The sequence below is a fragment of the Talpa europaea genome (genome assembly GCF_964194135.1).
Source record: "Talpa europaea genome assembly, chromosome: 9".
Taxonomy (NCBI): domain Eukaryota; kingdom Metazoa; phylum Chordata; class Mammalia; order Eulipotyphla; family Talpidae; genus Talpa; species Talpa europaea.
The window spans coordinates 108,603,616-108,627,755 of NC_140076.1; the positions used below are offsets into that span (position 1 = coordinate 108,603,616).

Below are 24,140 nucleotides of genomic sequence, written 5' to 3' on the forward strand. Positions count from 1 at the left end.
CCCCTCAGCAGTGTATTTCAGTCAGCCTGCCTGTTCTGCTCCCCACTCTGAATCCTCTCACCCCCCTGCATCTCTGGCCTGTACCCCAGCTCTTGTATGCATAAATAAATAAATCCTTAAAAAAAAAAAATCATCCGCTAAAAAAAAAAGTACGTTAGGAGGTTGGGAATCTAAGGGAGGCCATTTGTGGGGAGCTACCAGAAAAGCACGACTAACACAAGCATGGTGGTTATGGGGATCGATCAGTTCCTGCCTCCTCTGTAGATGCGGGTATAAGGAAATTTGGTTGCCCTCCCTCCCCCAGCCCCAACCATCCTGATCCAGGAGGGAGACACCCTTACAGATGGAGATTTTCCTTTACACATGTAAATATCTTTTATTAAGGGCAACCCACACAGCTTTCACAGAGCTTCCTATATCTGCAGTTTCCCTAGATAACCAGCCTGTAATAACCCTTATACCAAAGAGACACTCTGGTGGCAAGTTTTGCTCTCTATCCCTGAGTCACATCACAGCCTTCTCGTGCTTAGTAACTCTAGACAGCACTTTAGGGCTACACTTGGAGACATTTTAGGCAGTGAAATCACCAATAAAAAGTACAAAAATGCAAAAAATGTGACCAGAAATAGATCATGAAAGGACATTCACCGGTAATATGAGCTTGTTCCACCTCAGCTGGAAACGTGCACAGTAGGCAACTCAGATTTTTTTTGTTGTTCTGCCCATGTCCGTGAATGATGGCAAAAGCACCCCAAGTATTGATTTGGGGGTTACAAATAAATTTTAGTCAGTGAATTTGCAAATGGAGTCTACAATAAGGAGGGTCATCTAAACCAGGCACAGCCTCTCCTTTGGTGATGATGGTAGATGACCCATTTGAGCATTTCAGATTTAGGGCTATTTCTAGTTGCCTTAGGGGATACAGTGTAGGCAGAATACATCCAGTGAGACAACATTCAAATGCTGAGTTGTAGAAACCAGGAAACGAGTAATGAGAATTGAGAAATATAGTACTTAAAAAGGAAAAAACAGAACTTCTAATATCCTTCTCCAAACAAAACTCTAAATTTAATCAAGTAATGCCATCAGTGAAAGTTAACTTCCCGATGGTCTTGCGTGTTACTAGGACTCATACCAGATTCTTCTAAGTGTGGGTGGTTTGGGGAAGGCCTCAAGGAAAGGCCTTTCAAGCTGGATGTGGAAATGGGAAGGAAAACCTTGCTAGAATTGTGTGAAAATAATCACACCTCCTTGTAGAGTGGATTTGTCCAGATGAAACTGGTTTGCAGAAGTTACACTGTAACCAAAGCCACAGTATTCATTTTGACCCAAGTCCTTACTACCTGAATGCTGCCTGAGCGCCTTGAGAACATCAGGAGGGAGACCCAGCCAGACAGCAGGTAAGTTCTGTGGCCAGGAATAATGGGGACTTAGGTTTGCGGATCAGAATGGAGGCTCGGTCTGCTCATGGTGGATGCTTGGGAATGGTAACAAAAACAATTTTGAGGCCTTCCCTGTCTTTCCTCCTCTCAGGTCTTACCAGGTAGCTGGGGGAGAAGAAAGATAAAAATCTTTGGCTCCTATCCTGGCGTTTCCCTCTTCTTTGAATAATCAATTTCTAAGAGGACTTTTTCTGCAGTTCTGTCTTCCCCAGCCCTGGAGCTGGAGTTCCCACTGACTTTGCATTTCCTGTTGCTAAAGCCTGTTATTCCTGGCCTGCACTGCTAGTTGGCCTGGGAGAAGGTGCACACGCGGGGAGCCCAGCTGGAGCTTGGTCTGGATTCTGCAATTCCTCCTCCTAGGTTAGCTGGGCTGTGTGGCCTCCGCCAGGGTTTGCTGGGGAGAACAACACCACCTTTGATATATCTGGAACGCTGGCATATTTGTTGAAAAGTTTCTTTTACAACTTTTATTATGTTTGCCCCATTCTTGTGCGTGTGTTTGTTATTCCGGAAGATTAATAGATGCAGAGCCTAGTTTTAGGCTGCTGGTGTGGAAGCCGCACCCCCTTTCGCTTGCCTTAATGGTCCCGAAGCACACGAGCCTTTTCCTGACACCGAGGCTGTGACTATTAACCATTTACTGCCTGGCATGCCTGCAGCCTGGCTCTCAAGATGCTAATATTTTGAGGAAGGAAGCGCCCTTTCTTATGCACTAGCAACAATCAAAGAACAAAGCAGGCGCGTGCGGTCAGTACCCCAGAGGTGACTCTAGAGGGGAGCCCACAAAACGAAGCCTGTGTGGCAGGAACAGTAGTGACTGTAGGTCCCGCCAGAGCCCCTCGCCCCTCCCTCGCACACGCACACACCTTTATCTCAGAGGCACTTGGTTCTCCCCAAACTTCTTGGGCTCTAGTGCCTTCCAGCGTCTGAAAGCCCGCGAGGGAAATTGGGGGTGCGGGGGGGGGCGTGCCGCCTGCCTGCGCGCTGGCCTCAGCTCCCGGCGGTCTGGGGGAGGTGCAGGGTGAACGTGCCCCAGGCCAGCCGCAGCCAACCCGGGTTCCTGTCCCTGCCCTTTGCTCTTCTGCTTTTCAATAAATCCGGAGGCTCGGGGAGGCGGGTGTGGGAGTAGCCCGGGGCCAGCTCGCGCGCGCTCCCGCACTGTTGAGGGGCCCCCAGGCGGTAGCCACGTTCGGATTCTGGCTGGCAGCCAGGGGAGGGAGCTTGGGGTAAGGGGAGGGCCCTAAGGGAGGGGTCAGGCTCCTTAGGAAAGAGTTAAAGGCTGGAGGGGGAGGGGAGCGCACTCAGGGCGCACGGGGAAGGCGCAGGTAGGGGAGCCTCGGAGCCGGGGCGCCTGGGTGGGGGCGATCCCGCAGGCCCGGGGGTCGGAGCGAGGGGGTTCCCCCTGCTGCATCCTCAGACTGGGGCCGTCAACTTCCAGCTGCGGCGGCGACTTTCAGTTTCATTTCCCCGGACCCTCTCGCTGGGCCCAGCCGCCGCCGCGATGCCCAGTAAGTTCAGCTGCCGGCAGCTCCGGGAGACCGGCCAGCGCTTCGAGACTTTCCTGGTGGTTCGGGGGCTGGATGGGGAGCGAGATCGCGAGGTGCTGCGGGCCGTTTACTACCAGGACTTCAAGATCAGGTACCCCCCGGCCCACTCCCCGACCCCGCGTCGCGGGCCCAGCTCGCCACCAGCACCCCGCGGCGGAGCAGCCCTGCCCTGCCCGCCCCTGGCGCGGGGGGCGCCGTGGCCCGGGCGGGTCCCGGGGTGGCGACGACCCTCACCCCCCAGCAGCCACCCTGCGCGCCCACGCGCAGCCCGCGGCGCCCCAGCCCGCGCGCAATGCCCGGGAGGCGCCCCTGCGGGGAGCCCCTGCAGCCGGGAGCTTGGGGACTGCGCGCTGGGGGGCTGGGGGGGGCAGACATCGCTGGGCGTGGGGGAGGGGAGCTCCAGGAGGGGGGCGGGCTTCGCGGAGCGCGAGGAGGAAGCAGCTACTGGGGGGGGACTGTGAGCCCAGTGAGCAGGCTTTACGGGGATCCCCCCCCTCGGTCCCCATGTTGAGGGGCCGGTTACTTGGGGAGGGGGCTGGAGAGCTGGGGAGACCAGTGTGGGAGGGAACATCTCTGGGAGCTTTGGAAAAAAGGGCACGAACTACAGACGTCCCCAACCTCCATTAGCACCTGTGGCTTCTCCATGGAGACCCGGAGCCTCGGCCGCGCTCTGGAGGCCCCTGCGCAGCCTGCGGCCGGGGGTGTCCGCTTCCTCCTTCCTGCTACCATCCAAGACAAAATCAGAGGCTTCTCTCTGTCAAACCACAGAAATGTGCTTCAGAAGCCCTCAATCAGCAGGCTGCAGCCTTGGGCTGAAAACCAAAAAACAGTGTAACAGGGATAAATGTAAAGACTTAAATGCACGAACACGGGGTGGGGTGGGGGATTTGGGCTTGGCCAACACACCTCGTGGAAAATATTTCAGGTTTTAGCAGACCTAAAAGCCAGTAATGGCTGCTTGAAAGAGTCAAAGAAGGGTTAGACCTCTTAATAGAAGTGTAGTTTGGGTGTGGAGGGAGGAGGCAGTGGCACTCCACGTTGAGCAGATCTTATCTGGAATATCGGTTTCCATAATGTCACTTCTTAAGGGCACTTCATAGACTAGACAACATCTGGAGATGGGCAGAGGTGACCTGTTTTACCCACGAGGTACTGAGCATTGGGGGGACTGCAATCCTGAGAAATAGACAATCCCAGGAGAGCAAGAGCTTATGAAAGGCGCGTACAATACACACGTGTGCAGCACACTACAGTAAATGGTAAGCCAAAGCGAGGATTAAAATAGATTATAAGAAAAATGCTGGAGCAAGGAGGGAGAGAACAATGACCACTGAGTCCATCATCTGCATTTCACATGGCTCATTTCACCTATTTTTTTTTTAAGATTTATTCATTTTTTTTTAAGATTTATTCATTTATTTATACATGCACTGGGTACAGTCAGAAGCGCGGGAGGGTGAGAGAATTCACCAGAGCCAGAGCGGGGAGCAGAGCAGGCAGAAGGACCGAAGTACACTGCTGAGGGGAGCAGCGGGCGGCAGGAGAGGTCTGGGCGGCAGGAGAGGTCTACGTGCCATGTGGGACCCTCGCCCTGTGGCCGGGGATCGAACCGGCGCTGCATAGGCTGCAGGCAGCTTCGCAGCCCAGCGCTCAACCGCTGCGCCACCGGGGAGGCCCGATTTCACCTATTTTTGCAAAAAAAAAAAAAAAAAGGTAGTACAACCTGCCTCTGAACACAAGTTAAGGTCTTCTTTTGGCTCTGTTAAATTATTTTGATGTAAAAAAAAAATTATTTTGACGTTTGTTAAAATGGTAAGGACGACTGTTTAAGAGTCAACTGGGAATAGGGGTATTGCGCTAGGGAAGAAAGGTGCAATTCCACTATGCATAGGGCAAAGACTGCTGCTGGGAACTCACAGTCAGATGTAGGGGATGCGGAATTTGATAACTTATCAAGGGTGAGCAGATGTCAAGCGTGGGGAGAGGACTTAGTAAACTGACAGTAGGAATATGGCCAGGACTAGGCTGAGCAGGACGAGAGGGTGGGACAGTGCCAGGGTGGATGCTTAGTCAAGAAGAGGTTCAGAGGAACCATATGAAGTTTGGTCGAGGAGAGAATCTTTGTCCACTAGTTATTTTTTAAGATTTATTTTTATTTATTGTTTCATAGAAGAATTGAGGTGTAGGCCAGAGGTGCAGGGGGTGAGAGAATTCCTCAGAGACAGAGTGGGGAACAGAACAGGCAGACTGACTGAAATACACTGCTGAGGGGAGCAGCGGGTGAGTCAGGAGAGGTCTGTCCCGCCATGTGTGTTACATCCCTGGTTGGGGATCGAACTCGTGCTGCAGTGGCTGGTGACTTCATGGTGCTGAGACTTTAACCCCCGCGCCACCAGGGAGGCCCCTATTTTATGATTTCTAAGATGTTCTGCTCCCACCTCTTTCCTTTTCCACCTCGTTACTCATTTAGCAAATATTTATTATTTTATTGACGTATCACTGGTTGACAACCCTGTAGGTTTCAGATGCACCTCTGCATGTGCCAGTTGTCTGCAAACACACTCAGACTCCCACACGGCCCTGGTTCCTGGCTCTGTAAAGAGTGTCCTCTACAGAGAAGTGTGTGGGCACACCTGTCACAGTACTGTGGGGCCGAGGAGAGTGTTTAGAAAGCTGGAGAGCAAATCCCGGCTCTGCCATTTATAGGTTGCACTTGATTTTGAACAGCTATGTATGTAATTCTTCCATTTTCCTAACGTGTGTAAAGCAATGCTTTGGTGTCAGGGTAGTATGAGACCAAAATGAGCTATAGTCGGTGAAGGGTTTAGCCCTCATGCTATGCGAAATGAGCAAAATCACCTTTTACCTCCTGTGTTCCTGGCTTCCCCAGACCTCAGAAGGGACAAGGAGCCAGTGGCCATGTTGAGAGTAGAACAGAGGAGCATCCACAGCAAAAGTTTATTTAAAGCAAAGCAAGGCAGAAATATTTATTTGAAGCAAAAGCAGCAAAGCAAAGCTCCTGTTGCCAGGAAGGGACTCGATGAGTTGCCATCGGTGGGATTCAGGAGGCTGCTTTTACCTGTTGGGGTGTCTTTGTTTTTTCTTTTGGGGTGAGGGGCAGTTTTGCATTTTTTGTTTCCTTGGAGCTGCTGGCTGGTCTGTTGCTGCAGAGACCAGCCTTGGTCTGTTGCTGCAGAGGACTCTGGACGTTGGGGCCACCTTCTCCCCTCCACCCCCGCTTCCCTATCTCCCTGCAGCTATCTCCTGACCTTGGTCATTTCCCTAACTCATGAACTTGGAAGGGGAGGCCAGCATCACACAGTGATGGTGAGGTGTTGCTTGTGTGGGAAGGTTTCTGGGAGATAACCAGCCTCACCTTGGGCAGGTGACTCATTCTTTTATTTAGCAAATATTGGCCAAATGCCTGGATGAGCAAAGCCACACGGAGTTGCTGTAGATACACAGAAGGAACTTAACTGTCTAAGGAAGGGGGTGGAATTAAACACTTAATTATTTTATTACTGTTGTGATAAGTGCTTGTAAAAAAAAAAAAAAAAAAGCCCAGTGTCGCACTGAGTGTCTGGTTTGGAGACCTTACCAAGATGAGGAGTCAGGTTTCTGGGAGCAAGTGGATTTGAACAGAATATGAAGGATGAACAGGAGTTAGTGGATAAAGGACCAGGGGACAGTATTCCAGACAGGGGAAGTGGCAACTTCAGACCCAGTGGCTTGGGGCCAGAGGGAGGCAGGATCTGCATGGGGTAGCACCTTGTGGACTATGGAGAGGTCTTTTGGGTTGTTTTTTTTTTTTTTAAGATTTATTTATTTATGCATACAACAACTGGGGTACAGGCTAGAGATGCAGGGGGTGAGAGGATCCACCAGAGACAGAGTGGGGAGCAGAACAGGCAAATCTACCGAAATACACTGCTTAGGGGAGCAGTGGGCGAGACAGGAGAGGTCTGCTCACCATGTGGGTATCTCCACAGCCGGCTGGGATTGAACCCGCACTGCAGAGGCTGTGGATTGCTTCATAGTATGGTGCTTAACACCCTGTGCCACCAGGAAGGCCCTTGTTTTGTTTTTAATCTTAAATAGGAAAGTGTGGAAAATTCCCAAGTAGGAGAATGACAGGACTTTATTTATTTTCTCATAGAAGAACTGGGGTGTAGGCCAGAGGTGCAGGGGGTGAGAGGATTCACCAGAGACAGAACAGGTGGATCTACTGAGATACCCTGCTGAGGGGAGCAGCCGGCGACACAGGAGATGTTTGCTGCCCCTTGTGTGGGTCAGCTCCCTGGCCTGGATCAAACTCAGGCTGCAGGGGAGATAGCTCTGAGACTAGGGCACCAGGGAGGCCCAGAGTCAGGTTTTCAGAAAGATCTTTTTGGCTTCTGGGTTGGAGAATAAATAGCTGGTGATTTGACCTCTATCCACAGTTTAGATAAGAAACATTTTACTTCAGGGCCTGGTGTATACAACTTTCCCAGAACAATATGTGTCTTTGAAACAATACATAACTCCCCCTCTCTTGTCTCCTCTGATACTCTATTTTGCTTTTTTCTATTTATTCTATTTTGCTTCAATTTTATAAAAATCCTGGCCTTGACCCACTAAGGAGAGTTGCAACCCACAGTTTGTAAAGCAGGGAACTAGATGTCCTTTGAAGATGCTTCCAAATCTGATACTGCATTCCTCTAGCTATTTCTCTTTCTTGAACTGTGTGCAAAAAGATTAACAGCAAATAATGGGCTAAGGGCATAGCCTTGCAGATGTCCACAGGTATAGCTGTGGTCCACTGAGGATGTGTTCTACACAGCTGGGAACGTCTTAAGTTTCCATTAAAGGATCTGTTGCCAAGAGGCCCCATGTGAGGTGAGGACTGTGCCTCAGTTTCTTCTCTAAAATCTGATGCTAATAATTGCAATTTTGAAGGGTAGTTGTGAGGATTAAATGAGATAATGCACATAGGTATTCAAAAGTGCACACAGTAAGTGCTCAATAAATGTCCACTGCTGCTAATGTTACCATTTGCATTCTCATCACTAATGCAGTGGATCCAGGTGTTCTGCATTAAAAGGTTAGATGTAATCTCCTAGATCGAAGTCATAACTTGGGGGATAGGGCCTCCCTGGTGGTGCAAGGGGTTACCACTGCACTATAAAGCAATCCGCAGCCTCTGCAATACGAGGGGAGCTACCCACATGGCGCAGCAGACCTTTCCTGTCTCGCCCGCTGCTCCCTCAGCAGTGTATTTCAGTCAGTCTGCCTGTTCTGTTCCCCACTCTGTCTCTGGTGGATCCTCTCACCGCCCTCACATCTCTGGCCTGTATCCCAGATGTTGTATGCATAAATAAATAAATCTTTAAAAAAACTTGGGGGACATGATCTGTGCTTGCTAACTCCTGCTGACTTAGGGGCATGGGCAGGAGACGACAGGCTTAGGAAAATGATGGGATCAGGCAGTTCACAGAGGAAATACAAAAGACCAATAAACAGAAAGGCAGAGTCTCAACTATATTGGTGGCCTTTAAATGCAGAATTAAACAAGATACTGTTTTGGTTATCAGAGTGTCAGAAATTATAAAGATAGATTTCTGATAATAGATCTGGGAAAAGGAAATTCTCAAATTCTTGGGAGTGAGAACCCAAGCTTGGCAGTATTTATCAAAGTTGTAAAGATTTGTTGTTTTTGGCCCAGAAGTCCTGTTTCGAGAGATTTGTCCCATGAAACTCATCTGGTACAAAAGTATTTGTGCAAGGATGGTTCATTGGAACATAGAAATAACATGGTAGGTGGCTTAGCACTGGACACACTGCCTTGCAGTCAGGGCTTTGCTAGGTCTTAGAGTTACACTGTTTTTTTTTTTTTTTTTTTTTTAAGATTTATTTATTTATGCATTCAAGAACTGGGATGTAGGCCACAAGTGTGGGGGTGGGGAGGTGAGAGGATTCACTAGAGACAGCGTGGGGAGCAGAACAGGCAGACTAACTGAAATACACTGCTGAGGGGAACAGCGGCGAGACAGGAGAGGTCTGCCACGCCGTGTGGGTCAGCTCCCTGGCCAGAGACGTGCAGCAGCTGCAGTGGCTGCCCATAGCTTCATAGTGCTGAGACTTCACCCCTTGTGCTACCCTGGAGGCCCCTACGTTGGTTTTTGTAAAAATGAAATTTTATTGAATACATATTACAGTAATGTAAACTTTTTGTTAAAAATCAAAACATTCTGTGTTCCTTTGTCCAGCAGCACATGTACTAAAATTGGAATGAGACAGAGAGGAACATGACCCCAGAGTCAGTCCTATCATTTTATACTCAATGCATGAGTCTTCTGGTAGTTCCACATCCTCTCCACCTTTGCTGTGGTCAGCCTTGTAAATTTTAGCCATTTGCCTGAGTGTTACATTGTTTAATGACTGCATACCCATGGTGTGCCTGTGTACAGTTTGTTTACAAATTCTTTTTTTTGTTTGTTTTAAGATTTATTTATTTATGCATACAAGAGCTGGGGTGTAGCCAGGAGAGGTCTGCACCATGTGGGTCAGCTCCCTGGCAGGGGATCCAGGGAGTGGCTACCAATAGCTTCATAGTGCTGAGATTTAACCCCTTGCGCCACCAGGGAGGCCCTGTTTACAAAATCTTGGGCCATTTTCTATTAATTTGTTTTGTTTCCAATTCTTGCCTCCCCCCCACCCTCCCATGACTCTGAAGCATCCTTGTAGGTATGTATTTCCTCATACCTTGGTGCTTTTCTTTCTAGTACATTCCCAAGAGGGGGATTCCTGAGTTAAAGGACCTGTATTTCTAATGTTCGATGTTCCAGATTGTTTTCCAAAAGTTGTAATACTTCACCTTCCTACCAGCAATGTAGAAGAGTTCCCTTTTCTACATGTCCATAATAGCAATCAGTGTGGTGGCAATTTTTTATTTTTATCAACCTAACAGAAATAAAATACCTCATTTTTAATTGTATTTCTCTACTTTGAGAACGTCTTTTCATACTTCTATTCGTCCTCTGGATTTGAACATTACATTTGAGTTGATTGTTACATTTTTCTAGTAGATTGTTCATTAGATTTTCTATTAGATTGTAGTCATTTTTCTATTATATTGTTCACTTAAATACCCAGGTGATTGGATGTGAGTCGGGTTTGGAGTCCAGGAACAGGACCCCAAGGGCCTCTCCGTCCTTGTCTCTGCAAGGAAAGAATTCAACATCAAGAGCAGAGTTAGGCAGAAAAGAAAGATTTATTGTCAGATAAGGACAGGAAAGCTCCTTGGACAGAGGGGTTGTGAGGGGCAAAGAAGCAGTGTTTAGATGAGCCAGGGCTGGGGCGCCTGGGCTTGTGGCCCCTGCTGATTGGTGGAGACCTGCTGGGTCTCCTTTTTTGGTTCTTTCTATTGTTTTCCCAGAATGAGCTTTTGCTCCAGGATTGTGTTTGTTTTCTGAACATCCAGTTTCTTGCCGAGTTGGGGCACCTTGACCCTGCCCAGCTGCCTGCGACCAGTCTCACTTCCTCATTCAGATGTATGATACAAAAGAATTCTTCAACGAGTAGCATTAAGTTCATGAGTTTAAAAAAAAAAATTTTAAACATCTGTCACCTTAGTCCAGGGAGAGGTGGATTTGGGTCATGGTGACAAACATGAGGAATAATTTGACAAATGTTTAAATGGTAGAAGTTAGAAAGCAAGCAGAGTGGAGTTCTGCCTGCCCAAGTGCCCACACACATTTCCAAAAATTGAAGAACTTCACATTAAAAATTTTGATTGGGGTGTCTCTTAGGAGCCAGAATACCTGGACACCTTAGGCCTCCATTCCTTGCTGCCGGCATCTGTCTGGCATGACAGGGACTGGCCCCCCAGTTTGTTTGACTCCCAAGAGTCCAGGTCTACTTTTCGGGCTTCTGCACACTTTTCTCACAACAGTCACGGGGGTGTGCACACCTCACACCACTGACTCAGCCTTGTGACTGCACAGAGCCCCAGGGGGCTGCAGGCGGCAGGGGTACCAGAGCAGCTGACGGCTATTTGCTTTTGAGTTGACTCCTGTTGGCTTTTGGGCTGTTTGCTTTTGGGTCAGTTTGTGCCTCAGCTCAGTGACTTTAGGACCTCTCAGCAGCTTATGAGCCTGACACCTGATTTTGAGACTTCCTCCTGGTTCTCCTCCCTCTCGTGGGGGTTCCGTCTGTGTTTTCTCATCCTCTCAGGGTTATCCTGGCCTCAGCTGCTCTCAGATCATGCACATGCCCTGCAGAGATCCCAAACATTTCACATTGCACTACCTACCTGAGGATTCTTGAATGTTAGACTCTTACCTTGACTTGGGCATGAGTTCTCACAGCTTGGGACTCATGGAGCCAGCTGCCTGGGGTCACGGAGATCCCCAGCCCAGCTTGTCCAGATCCAAATGTCGTGGACAGTCCCTCCAATCTCCTCCTGCTGTCTTTACCTCCTACCTCAGGAACAGTCTAGAAGCCACGCCATTGATTTGGGTATTGTCCTAGGCTCCTCCTACTTCCCACCCTCCAAACCCCCTCCTGTCAGTCACCAAATTCTGCTAATTTTACCTTCAAATAGGGTCCCATCTGGCCCCTCTACTTCTGTCCTTCCCACTGCCTCGTTCAGGCCCTTGTCTTTCAGCTGGACTCTTGCAATGGCCTTCTTCTAACTGGTCTCCCTGCCTACAGTCTTGCCTCCAGCAAATCCATGCTCCAATCCTGATGCCAGAGTGATCTGAAATGCAAATATGATCTTGCCACTTCCCCTGCTTAAATCCCACCACACAGCAGTGGTTCTGTAACCACCTTGTAGCCTCTGACAAAAGTAAGTTGGTGCTCCTCCGCCTGCTCCTCCTGCTACTGTTAGTACTACTGTTGCTACTAATGTGACTACTAATCATAGCAGCTAACATTTCCTGCGCATTTTCTGTTATGTTTTCAAATGACTTATCTCTTTAAAGCAACGCACAGCCAATTCAAAGTTTTTCAATAGTGTCACTCTCATTTGCTTGGGATGAAGGAGAGGGGCAGAGTTTCAGGCAGAGGGCACCAGGGAAATGCCCAGCGCCATGAATAATCTTGCGCTAGTGAGTACCAGTGCTGATTTAGCCTCACCAGTGAACTAGGCTTACCATGGTTTTCGGGAACTAGGATTTGCTTTCACTCCCTCCAAAGCATCTGGGGTGGGGGGGTGGTGATTTGTCCATGAAGTATGTCACCCTGGGCACAACCACTGGCTCCTGGGGGCCGGTAAAGGACGGCTGGGCACCATGGAGTGACATCCTGGCTTCTTGGCGTGGCATGCACGATGTGGGTAACCTGGTCCCTGCCCACCTCTGCTGCCTCCTGTCACTCCCTTCCTTGCACTTTCACTCGAGTACAACCAGACTGTATGATACTAATCAGCGCGCACCTTACGAGGTCTCCTATGTGCCAAGCACTGGGCTAAGTGGTTCACTGCGGTGTCCCTCTCATGCAGTCCTCACAGCCACTCCGCCAGGTAAGTCTCACTGTCCCCATCTGATCGAGGAGGAGAGCGAGGCTGTGAGAGGTGAGGCTGCCTCAGGTGACCCAGGTAGGGGTGCAGTATTCCTCCACCCCCACTCCCACTTTGCGCTCCCTCTTGCGCCTGGAGACACCCCTTCCTTCTCGGGACTCCATTCTGACCCCAGCTCCTGGGGCAGCCTTTGAGGGACCTCCAACTGCCCCCAGATGGGGCTCAATACCCCTCCTTGACCTGCTGAGCTGCCTGCAAGCCTCTTGTACTAGGCGCCCAGCAGCAGCTGGAACGTCCATATTGGGTCTGTGCTTCTCGGGACGGGGTCTGGATCTCTTGCCTTTTTGAGGCCCCAGCATCTAGCGCAGTGCCTGGCACATAACAGGTCTCTGTAAGTGTTTGTTGAGTTGACTAAACTGAATTCCAGGCACTGAACCTTGAGGTAATTGTCCTTCTGACCAGTTTTCCCTGTCTTCACCTTCTCTAGGCACAAAGCCAAGCTATTTGATCTCTGGAGAAGGATCCTTTCCCTTCCTGCTGGTTCCACCTGCACCCTTTGACTTCGGGTGGAAATGCTGTCTGATCAGCCACCTTGCCCACACACCCTGGACACCTGTGCTCTCTCTGGCCCCCTCTCTCACTCCTCGCCATCAGGCTGGACCCCAGATCCGTCCCTCTGAATCAACTCACTTGGTTTCCCCTTCGCCTTAGATTTTTCCGCTGGGTTGTATCTTTTCCTGTCCCAAATAGATTCCCGCACCCAAATCTCTTCTTTCTTTCTCCTTCCTTAGTCTTCCAAGTCACAGCCCACGACTAGACTCTTCTCCTCAGAAATGCGCAGTCCACGACCTGTTGTTTCAAACAGTTGTATTTAGTCTTGGGAAGTCCCATCACCTGCCCTTAAAACACTAAAAATGTCCTGCGGTCCCCAGCCTGAGTCTGTCCTGGGCCCTGTCCTGTCCCGGCAGGGCTGGCGCGTCCCGCACAGGGCAGCCCCGGACCCGTGCCCGCATGCGCTCGTGCCCACGCTCCCTGCCTGCCCTTACCGCCCAGTCTCCTCTGCTTCCGGCAGCTTTGGGACCCCCATCCCTGGTTTCTCCTCCATGCTGTATGGAATGAAGATTGCAAATCTGGCCTACGTCACCAAGACTCGGGTCAGGTTCTTCAAACTCAGCCGGACTGAGGAGCAGGTACCAGAAGATACAAAACTGAAGCCAATGTCAGATATCAGCAAACAGCACAAGTCCCTGCTAGCCAAGATCTATTATGACAGGTGTGTGTGTGTTGGGGGGGGGCCAGGGTATGGGGGGAAGATATTTGGCTGAGGAAAGAGTGTTTCACCTCAGGTTGGGGTAAAGGCCGCCCCCTCCAAGGAGTGGGGGGAGCATGTTGGTTGGGGAAGGGGTGTTTCCTGGCATCTTGCCAGTCTCCCCAGCGTAAAACTTTACCCAGGGCAACCCCCAGTCAGGCCTTTCCTGCCCCAGCCCCCTCCTTAACTCCCCATTCTCCACAGGGCTGAGTATCTTCATGGGAAACATGGGGTGAACGTGGAGGTCCAGGGCAACCATGAAGTCAGAGATGGGCAGGTCCTTATTCATCTGGATTTGAACTGCAAGGAGGTGCTAACCCTGAGCCTTCAGAATGGAGGGACCCAACCTGTCACACTGACCCATGTCTTCCCGTTCTGCCGGTCTCCCCAGTTTGTCTTCTCTGATGGAGACAGGGAACTGCCCTGCCGACTGGGGCCTGGTGAGTGGGCTTCCAAAAGAAGGCGCTTCTAGTGGGCAGGAGCTTGCTTCCAAGAAGGGCTGGTGTTGGGGGGTCGGCTGCTGCCTTAGGATGGTGTATTTGGGGGCATCTCTAGGTAGGGATGCTGGTGTTGCATGTCCCCTCCCCACTCACGCTGCCATCTTACTCCAGGTGAACGCTATGAGCTCCGCGTCCAATGCGAGACCACCTTTGTGGGCTATTTCCCAGCCACTGTGCTTTGGGAGCTGCTGGCGCCTAGCAAGACGGGTTCAGAACAAGCTGGCACTTTCTACATTGCCCGCTTCTTGGCTGCTGTCACTTACAGTCCCCTGGCTGCACAATTGAAGCCCACAACTCCCTTCAAGCAGACCCCGGTCACTAGAAACCCATTAGTGACCAGCCGGGTAGAAGAAGGACAGAAACCTGACCGGTAACTCCTCCCTCCAGAACAGGCCAGTTGTGCATGCCCCAGCTGACACAGAGTGAATCCTTGGGGAGATCCAAACCTGGGGTCATCACGCCTTTCCTGATTTGCAGTTCACTCCTCTGGGCCTCAGACCTCTCTGTCTAGGAAGAATACTGCAAATGAGCAGCAGCTATGAGGACAATGTGAAAAAATTTTACACTGATAAAGCAATAGATTATCAAGCAGTCCATACTACTTAGCTGTCTTTTCCTTTTGAATGGCTTTGATATAATTCACATACTATACAATTTACCTCTTTAAATTTAGTACTTCTGATCTATTCGTAGTTATGGGCTAGTCCAGTTTAGAATCTGTGCACATTACCCCAAAAAAGAACCTCTGCCCTGGAGCCTCCAAGTTCCCTCCAGCACTAACCAACCACTTGTCAGCTTCCTGTCTCTATAGAGCTCCCTATTCTGGACATTCCATATGAATCAAATCATGTAAGTGGGGGCATCTCCTTGGCACAGCCAGCTTGTGCACATCTCCTGTGCACAGCCTTGGCACAGTTTGCACAAAAGCAAACTGTTGTGCTTATTGTTTAAAACACATGTGTAGAGTGGAAACTGACCAAAATGTCTGGAACGCTGTCTACCAATGTTGGTTATTACTAGGTAGATGGCCAGAACATTATTTATTTATTACCTATTTTTTTTTTTAAGATTTATTTAGTTATGCGTATAAGAACTGGGCTGTAAGCCAGAGGTGCAGGGGGTGAGAGGATTCACCAGAGAGTGGGGAACAGAACAGGCAGATCTACCAAAATAAACTGCTGAGGGGAGCAGCCGGCGAGACAGGAGAGGTCTGCTGCACCGTGTTGGTAGCTCCCTGGCGGGCCTGGGATGGGGATCAAACTCATGCCGTGGGGCTGGCAGTAGCTTGATAGCACTGTCTTTAACCCCTGTACCACCAGGGAGGCCCTCTATTACCTATTTTCTGATTTTTTTTTTCTTTAATGAACATGCATTACAGACATATGTGTTTGTATATGTTTTTAACATTTCAAGTAGTGTTCCTTCTAAAAATGAGCTGGCTGGTTCTGCATCCTTGGGGTAATCCCTTGAGCAATGGTGTTCTGGGACTTTGCATGCCCTCCAGGGAGGGGCCTTTTCAGCATATTTGAAGGTGAGAGGTCCCTAGTTTGTGACTGCTCTTCTTCCCCCTCCTGCAGCGCAGAGGGGTATGACCTGGAAATGATTGTGCCACTGGGGCGCTACTCCCCACCGAATCGCCTCCGGCAGCACTTCCCTGCCCTCCAGAAAGCAAACGTCTTCACTGCACCAAAGGAAATTGCTGAGATCAAGTAAGTCCCACCCCTGTACCCCTCGTGCTGCTTCCTGTTTCTTCCCTAGTGGCTTCTTCCTCTTGCCCTCAGAGCTCTGTTCTCAGCTTCCATGTCCTTCCTTCCCTTACTGAGCACGCACTGTCCACTGTTCACGGTGAATCAGTCACATGGGAGCGCGGCCCGTTCTAGTGCCAGGGGGCATTAGCAGGAGACAATGAGCAGTTAGTTATTGCTTCAGAAACGTTTCTCTTAAAACTTTATGTAGGGATGAGTGTGATGAAGAACTAAACTAAAACTAACAGGTCAAAGGGTGGCTTGGTGTCTTTTTGCCAAGGGTGGTTAGTCCAGGCTTCAGGAGGGGGTGGCATTTGAGCAAACAATGACATTTGAATAAGGTGAGGGTATGAGTCATAGGAGGATGTGCGCGGGGGAGAATGTTCCAGGTCCTCCGATCCTTAACGCAACCAATGCTCAGTCAGTCCTGAGGGTTGGGGAAAGGGGTGTCCGAGCCAACCAGGGCCAGGCCTCCCTCCTTTGAGGCTCTCATCCCCATCTGCTTCTCTGTCCTTCTAGTCTTCCCTGATTCCTGATGCTTTCATAGTCCCAGAGCTGCACAAGGGATGAGGGGGAGCTGCTCCCGGGCACGGGGGTTGCTTGACCTGTCCTGCCCCGCACTCACCTCTAACAATCACTGCCAGGGCCCAGCTGGAGAAAGCCCTGGAGCAGAGGAACTACAAGACGAAGTTCCAGCTCCTGCTGCACCTGGAGGAGCTGCAGATGGAGCATGACATCCGGCAGTATGACCTGGAGTCGGTGCCCATGACCCAGGACCCCACGGACCGCAATTCCAGCCTGCTCACTCTGCAGGTCAGGGCTCGAACCCGTTGTTGGCAGGGTGGGCTCAAGTCCTCTTGACCAACCAGTCAACCAGCAGGCACATCCTGACGGCAGGGCAAACAAGAGGAAGGACGCCCTGGAGGAGTCAGCAAGGACCATGCTGGGCATCCTGTGCTCTGAAATGGATATTAGAGCAGGGCCGGTGGGGAGAGGACCCGGGTTTTAGTTCATAATGTGCTCTCTCCCGGCTGCATGGCCTTGGGCAAGCCCCTCGCGTTCTCTGGCCTTCGTTCCCTCATCTGAAAGCACAGGGCTGGACTAATCATTTTTTCCCAGCTCTTCAGATGTTGAATCTGTGCACAAATACAGATGGGGATCTGTCCAGAAATACAGATGGGAATGGATCTTGTGCACAAATTGTGAGGCGGGGCCAGCTGAAAGGGAGGGATGGGGTATATCAGGGAAAGATGCCTGTGGAACTGCGTTTCGAGCAAGATTTTATTATTTTCACTTTATTTTTTAAAGATGTATTTATTTATGCATACAAGAACTGGGGTACAGGCTAGAGGTGCAGGGGTGAGAGGATTCATCAGAGACACAGTGGGGAGCAGAACAGGCAGACTGACTGAAACACACTGCTGAGGGGAGCAGCGGGCGAGACAGGAGAGGTCTGTTGCGCCATGTGGGTAGCTCCCTGGCTGGGGATTGAATTCTCACTGCAGTGGCTGCCAATCGCTTCATAATTGCTGAGACCTAACCCCTTGTGTCACCAAGGAGGCCCCTCGCGCACAATTTTAAAGGCAGAGAAGGAAATGACCTGGCCAAGAGGGTCTGGGAGCTGAGTCTCAAGTCCTGAAATCCTGCACCCAGGAGGGTTTCCGGGACTCCTGAGCTCAGCATCTCTGAGTTAGAGCAAGGCTTGTCCCCTTCCTGGTTCCCTGATTCCCTGTCTTGCAGGAGAGGAAAGCAGCAACCCCTCCCCAACCCCCCCCCCACCCCCGCCAGAGTATTGGGGTGGAAGCGTCAGTCCTTGACCCTCAGAGGCAGCCTGGGTGTTGGTCCTCCAGTGCGCTGCCTGGGATTGGGAGCTTGTTTGTGTTTGTGCCCTGCAGGTCCCCGGGGTGGCCGAGAGCCGCCCCTCAGTGCTGCGGGGTGACCACCTGTTTGCCCGTCTGACCTCTGAGATACACCAGGAGAACTCCATCACCTATAAGGGTTTTGTGCATAGGGTGGAGTTGGACCGTGTCAAGCTGAGCTTTTCCATGAGGTGGGTGTTCTGGGCCCCCCGAGGACCTGAGTCTACTGAGGGCCTCTGAAACCAGGGGTCGGGGGTGTTTCTCCATGAGCTGGGTGGGACTTCCAGGATGGAGCAGGAAACTTTCCAGGGGGACTCTGGGGTGCCTTAGCAGCTTCTTCTCCTGGAGGACTTTGCATGGAGGTTTTGGAAAGTAGGGGTAGAGCCTGGGTAAGTGGAGGGAAAATGCCTGATTTAGTTCAATTGCTCACCCCTGTGACTAGAACTCTTTCCCCTCTTTTCTTTCCCAAAGCCTCCTGAACCGCTTTGTGGACGGACTGACCTTCAATGTGAACTTCACCTTCAACCGCCAGCCCCTGCAGGTGCAGCACCGCGCCCTAGAGCTGGCCGGACACGGGTCGCTGTGGCCCACACTCTTTCCTTCGACTGCCTGTGGGGTCCCGCTGATGCCCTCAGATGTGGAACTCAAGTGAGACTGTGGACAGGGGCCTCTGGGGCTGCTGGGAGTGTGGGTTTATGGGATGGGGTCAGGGAGGCCTCCATCCACCTGGATGATGCCATGTCCCTGGCCCCTCTGCAGGCTGTACGACAGGAGTCTGGAGTCAAACCCTGAGCAGATGCAGGCTTTGAAGCACATTGTAATGGGCACCACCCGCCCGGCCCCCTACATCATCTTTGGGCCTCCAGGCACTGGCAAGACCGTTACCTTAGTGGAAGCCATCAAGCAGGTAGGGCCTGAACCGAGACCAAGGCCAGCATGCTGACGCCCCCAGGCCAAAGTAGTGGGCCAGAATCTGGGTCCCTCCGGCTCCCCGAGTGTCTTCCCTGGAGCTGGCGTCCAGGGTCAGTGTGGTGTTGAGCACCGTAGGGCAGGCTGGGTTGATGGGGTGCTTGGGGTCACCACTCATTTTGCAGTCACCAGAGGCTTGGTGTATTTACCTGCAGCAGGTGTCCGGCATGAAAATGCTACTAGAACTAGCAGGGCTGGCATCAGAACCTGCCGCTTGCGCCACACCACACCAGCCTGAGTCACATCTGAGTCCGCTCCCTGTCCCCTCCCGCTGGAGACCTGGAAGCTGCCTCCCACACTTGCTTGTCTCTACTGATCCCAGGTGGTAAAGCTCTTGCCCCAGGCCCACATCCTGGCCTGTGCCCCGTCCAACTCGGGTGCTGACCTCCTCTGCCAGCGGCTCCAGAACCACCTGCCCAGGTCCATCTACCGCCTCATCGCCCCCAGCAGGGACATCCGCTTCGTGCCCGAGGACATCAAGGTACCTGGGGAGTGCGGAGCACCAAGGGGTGGTGGACACTGGGGCCGGGAAGCTAGGAGACCTGGATTCTGACACTCTCTATGGCCTTGGGGTAGGTCAGGGCCCCAACCTGGGCTTCGGTTTCCCTGTGTGTAAAGCAAAGAGAAGTGAATCAATTGCCTCGGGGGACCCAGAGGGTGAGATTGGTGGGGAAACAGGTTCCTCCTTTCCCTTCACAGCCCTGCTGCAACTGGGATGCACAGAAGGGGGTTTATTTGTTTCCTGCCAAGAAGAAGCTGCAGGAATATCGTGTCTTAATTACCACCCTCATCACTGCCAGCAGGTAGGAAGTGTGTGTGTGTGTGTGTGTGTGTGTGTGTGTGTGTGTCTGCGTGTGTCTGCGTGTGTTTGTGTGTGTCTGCATGTGTCTGCATCTACGTAGAGGTGTAGAGGTAGCAAACTGGGGAGATGGGGAGGAATAGTGCTGGGGCGCAGGGTGGGGAGAGAAGGGGTAAGCTTGGATGAGCAAGATGCCTGGGTATGACCCCCACCTGGCACCCCCAACCTCCCTCCCCCCGCCCCCGACACCTCCCAGGTTGGTCTCGGCCAGTTTTCCCATCGGTCATTTCACACACATCTTCATTGATGAGGCTGGCCAATCCGTGGAGTCCGAGAGTCTGGTGGCCATAGCAGGTGAGGGGGTATGGGGTAGGCCACCCTGCCCGGGATTGGGGAGGCCCCACCCCTGGCCTGTCTCCCCATGTTACCCTGCCTCTCAGGGCTGATGGAAGTCAAGGAATCGGGCAATCCAGGAGGGCAGCTGGTGCTGGCGGGTGACCCTCGGCAGCTGGGGCCTGTGCTGCGTTCCCCGCTGACTCTGAGGCACGGGCTTGGTTACTCACTGCTGGACAGGCTGCTCACCACTAACAACCTGTACAAGAAGGAACCTGATGGCTATAATTCCCAGTTCATAACTAAGCTGCTACGAAACTACAGGTATTCCTCCTGCTCCCTCCCCTTTCGTGCAGCCCCCTGTCTGCACACCCTCTGTGCAGCCCCTCCTGACTGTCCTGTCCTGCCATCTGGTTGCTCAGAGGCTATGTTGGTGGGAAGACTTTTTTTTTTAAGATTTATTTATTTATGTGTACAAGAACTGGGGTACAGGCCAGAAGTGTGTGGGGGGTGGTGGTGAGAGGATTCACCAGAGACGGAGTGGGGAACAGAACAGGCAGACTGACTGAAATACACTGCTGAGGGGAGCAGTGGGTGAGACAGGAGAGGTCCGCTGTACCATGTGGGTAGCTCCCTGGCCGGGGATCGAACTCGTGCTGCAGTGGCTGTGGACAGCTTCATAGGTTGCATCTTAACCCCTTGTGTCACCGGGGAGGCCCCTGGTGGGAAGACTCTAAACTGGAAAGTCATGGTCTCCTTCCTGGCCCCATCACTGCTATTGTTTGGTTGTATGATTTAGCAAGTGGCTTCATTCTAGAACAGTTTGCTTATCTCTATATTAGGGAATGGTCAGTGGATGGCTCTGGCGGGTGTCCCAGAAGAAATTTCCAGGCAATCCAAGGAGAAATGCGAAAAATAGGGACAAAAAACCTAATTGATATTCAAATTCAGGAGCTATATTTCCTTTCGTTGAGTTCGCACATCTAAAATGCTCAATGAGTTCCTAAGCCTTAGTTCTTTAGCTAAGTTCACCAAGAGTTCAGTGAATGTTAGCTGTTGTCTTGTTACTGCTTGTATTTTGGATATTATCTCATCAAATCATCTGGTGCATGAAGTCCACGGAGCAGACACTCTCCGGGACCACACTGGGTGTTTCTGTGGTCCACGGTGCTGTCGGTGGGTGCGTGTGGGTCCAGAACAGGTAGATGGTGGGCGGAGTGGGGAGGACCCTGGTTTTATTATTCCTTTTGCTGTCTCCCAGGTCTCACCCCAGCATTCTGCACATTCCTAACCAGCTCTATTACGAAGGGGAGCTGCAGGCCTGCGCCGACCCCATAGACCGAGAGCGCTTCTGCCACTGGGAGGATCTGCCCAAACCGGTGAGGCTGAGCAGGGCAGCTCAGGCGCACACCCCGACCCTCCTCCCTTCCCTTGAACTGAAGATGCTCTGGGGGATGCCGAGCGGAAGCCATGGGCCCCGCCCTTGGTCACCTCAGTCTGGGATCCCACATTCCCTGGGAGGGCTTGGGTGGGAGGGAGGGAGGCTGAGGCATTTCCCTCCCCCACCCCGCCCATCTTGTTACCCAGGGCTTTCCCATCATCTTCCACGGCGTAATGGGGAAGGACGAGCGTGAAGGCAATAGCCCGTCCTTCTTCAACCCAGAAGAGGTTGCCACAGTGATTTCCTACCTGAAGAAGCTCCTGGTCCCCTCCTCCAAGAAGGGCAAAGCCCGCCTGAGCCCCCGAAATGTGGGCATCATCTCCCCATATCGGAAGCAGGTCAGACCTTGGTTCCCATCAAAGGTGGGGACCCCCTGATGGTACTGCCTTCATAGCCACACCACCAGATGAGCTTCCAGAAGCTCAGGCTTCTGTTGGCCCCAGTTCTCAGAAGAGCATAGGGGTCGGCTGTCCTGCCCTCTTTGCCCCTAGCTTTCTGGCCTCCTACCTGGCTCCCTCTTGCATTGGGGTAACAGCATGAAGGAAAGGCACGTGTCCCCATCTTCCAGGTGGAAAAAATCCGTTACTGCATCACCAAGGAGCTTCAGGGACTGGATGACATCAAGGACTTGAAGGTGACGCCACTCTTACATTCCCCCTGCTCTGTGCAGAGTCCTCCTCAGGCTCTAGCCCAGCCCATGTCCCCCCACCCTTGTGGCTTCAGATGGAGCTGGGGTTCTCTCCAAGCCTCTCATCCTGAAGGTCCCATCTTGTAGGTCTGGGGTGGGTCCAGGAAGTCTACGTGTTTAGTAGTCACCCTACTTGATCCTTAGGACCCAGCTAGTTGGAGGCCTCTGTCCTAAGGATAAAGTCCAAACTCCAAAGTCACCTGCCCTGTCATGTGATGGGTGTCTGGTCTTCCCCCTCCAGGCTGGCTGCAGATAAGAATCACCTTTCATGGAAACTGCCAGTCGGGGCTCCACCCAACAATTGCTAGGCTATCTGGGGGCAAAGCCTGGGCTGTGGTATTTTTTTTGTAGCCCCTCAGCTGATCTAGGGCACAGCCAGGGCTGAAAACCAGCACTTGCAAATTTAGAGTCCTCTCCCTGGAAATCTGGATCTAGGTGGTCTGGCTAGGGCCCAGACATTTCTGACGTCATTAGCAAGTATCTTTGAAAGCAGCTGCTCTGGGCTATGTGTTTGCTCTCCTGTCTGCCTTAGAAGTTTCCAGCCCCAGCCCTTCCACTGCCTTCATCTCTGCCTTCAGTAGAGTGGACACTGTGGACACTCACTCCACTGTGACAATTCCCTGGGGATATTATGTTCCCACCCCCACCCCACCCCCAGCAGAAGCTCCCGAGGCAGGGCTGGTCCTCAGGCTTCCTTCTGAGCCCCCAGCTCAGCCTTTCCTCCCCTCCAGGTGGGCTCTGTGGAAGAGTTCCAAGGCCAGGAACGCAGCGTCATCCTCGTGTCCACCGTGCGAAGCAGCCAGGGCTTCGTGCAGCTGGATCTCGACTTTAAACTGGGTTTCCTTAAGAACCCCAAGGTTTGAGGGCTGGCAGGTGGCAGGGTTTTTCCCTCCTTTGGGGGTCCTTCCCTCTCATGACCCCACCATGTCTTCCTTCCAGAGGTTCAATGTGGCTGTGACCCGGGCCAAGGCCTTGCTTATCGTGGTTGGCAACCCGCGCCTCCTGGGCCACGACCATGACTGGAACGAGTGAGCATCCCCACCCGCCATCCCTCTTGGTGGCCACAACCCCTGGGGAGGGTGGGTGTGTCTGTTAAAGGCCTTGTGGCTCAGTTCTGGTCATCTTCAGTGCCCCCACTTAATAAGTTCCCTGACGGTTGGCTTGCCCCAAGGCCCAGAGCGGCGGGACCAAGGTTTAGGTGCCCACCTCCTGCCTGTGCAACTGTGTGAATGTGCCTGTGTCCCACAGATTCCTGAAGTTCTGTAAAGAAAAAGGGGGTTACACCGGGTGCCCCTTCCCTACCAAACCGGACCTCCAGCAGGGTCAGTACTTACTTCAAGAGCTGAGCAAGCTCAGTGTCTCTACCTCAGGTAGGGTTGGACCAGTGGGGGCAGGAGGGGGGCAGTGCTGGGGAAGGGGGTGAGGAAAGCAAATCTGACTTTCTCTCTCTAGGGCCCGCAAATCATGACTATCTTCCCGCTGAGCAGAAGGGTGAAGGCAGCCTGTACCTGCAAGTGGAGCAAGAGTGGAGGAGCGATCACTGAAGACACGACAGGGACCTTCTCACACCAGCCAAGCCTTAACCCCCAACCCTGACCCCAGCCTGAACCTGCCCCCAGCCCAGCAGCCCTTCAGAGGGACAGAAAGGCTGGGAGAGGGAGTTTACATCCCAAGCCATTCTACCCCCTCCCCTGCTGGGGAGACTGACCCACCAAGCTGCTAACAAATGCAGGGAGAAGAAAAACTCTGAAAACAAAATCTTGTTCTATGCAAAAGTCTTTGTGACTCAGCCCGGCCCAGCTTCCTGAGCTCCCAAGCTGACCCAGACCCCCGTGAGGGCCGTGTCCCTTCCCCACAAGAGGAGAGGTGCCCCCAGGGCCAGGGGAGGAAACCCAGTAGGAGGTGGCAGGGAAGCCACCCACAGGCTTCTAAGTTTAGCCCCTGCACCAGACCACTCCCCTCACCCGCCTCCCAGGCCTGGAGCCAGGCATGATCTCATCCTTTGCTCC

At 52.1% G+C, this 24,140-nt stretch overlaps 1 protein-coding gene across 1 annotated transcript; it reads left to right on the forward strand.

Moving 5' to 3' along the window:
* Window positions 1-2,943: 2,943 nt before the first annotated feature.
* On the forward strand, window positions 2,944-23,163 carry MOV10 (Mov10 RNA helicase; the record flags this gene model as incomplete). Its single annotated transcript, XM_084242457.1, has 18 exons — window positions 2,944-3,080; window positions 13,561-13,761; window positions 14,002-14,237; window positions 14,409-14,667; window positions 15,875-16,006; window positions 16,687-16,855; window positions 17,938-18,092; window positions 18,373-18,549; window positions 18,661-18,808; window positions 19,193-19,351; window positions 19,570-19,673; window positions 19,926-20,023; window positions 20,110-20,326; window positions 21,264-21,381; window positions 21,590-21,781; window positions 21,979-22,077; window positions 22,863-22,988; window positions 23,071-23,163. The coding sequence occupies 18 exons, from the start codon at window positions 2,944-2,946 to the stop codon at window positions 23,161-23,163; spliced, it is 2,820 nt and encodes a 939-aa protein (XP_084098583.1).
* Window positions 23,164-24,140: the final 977 nt, after the last annotated feature.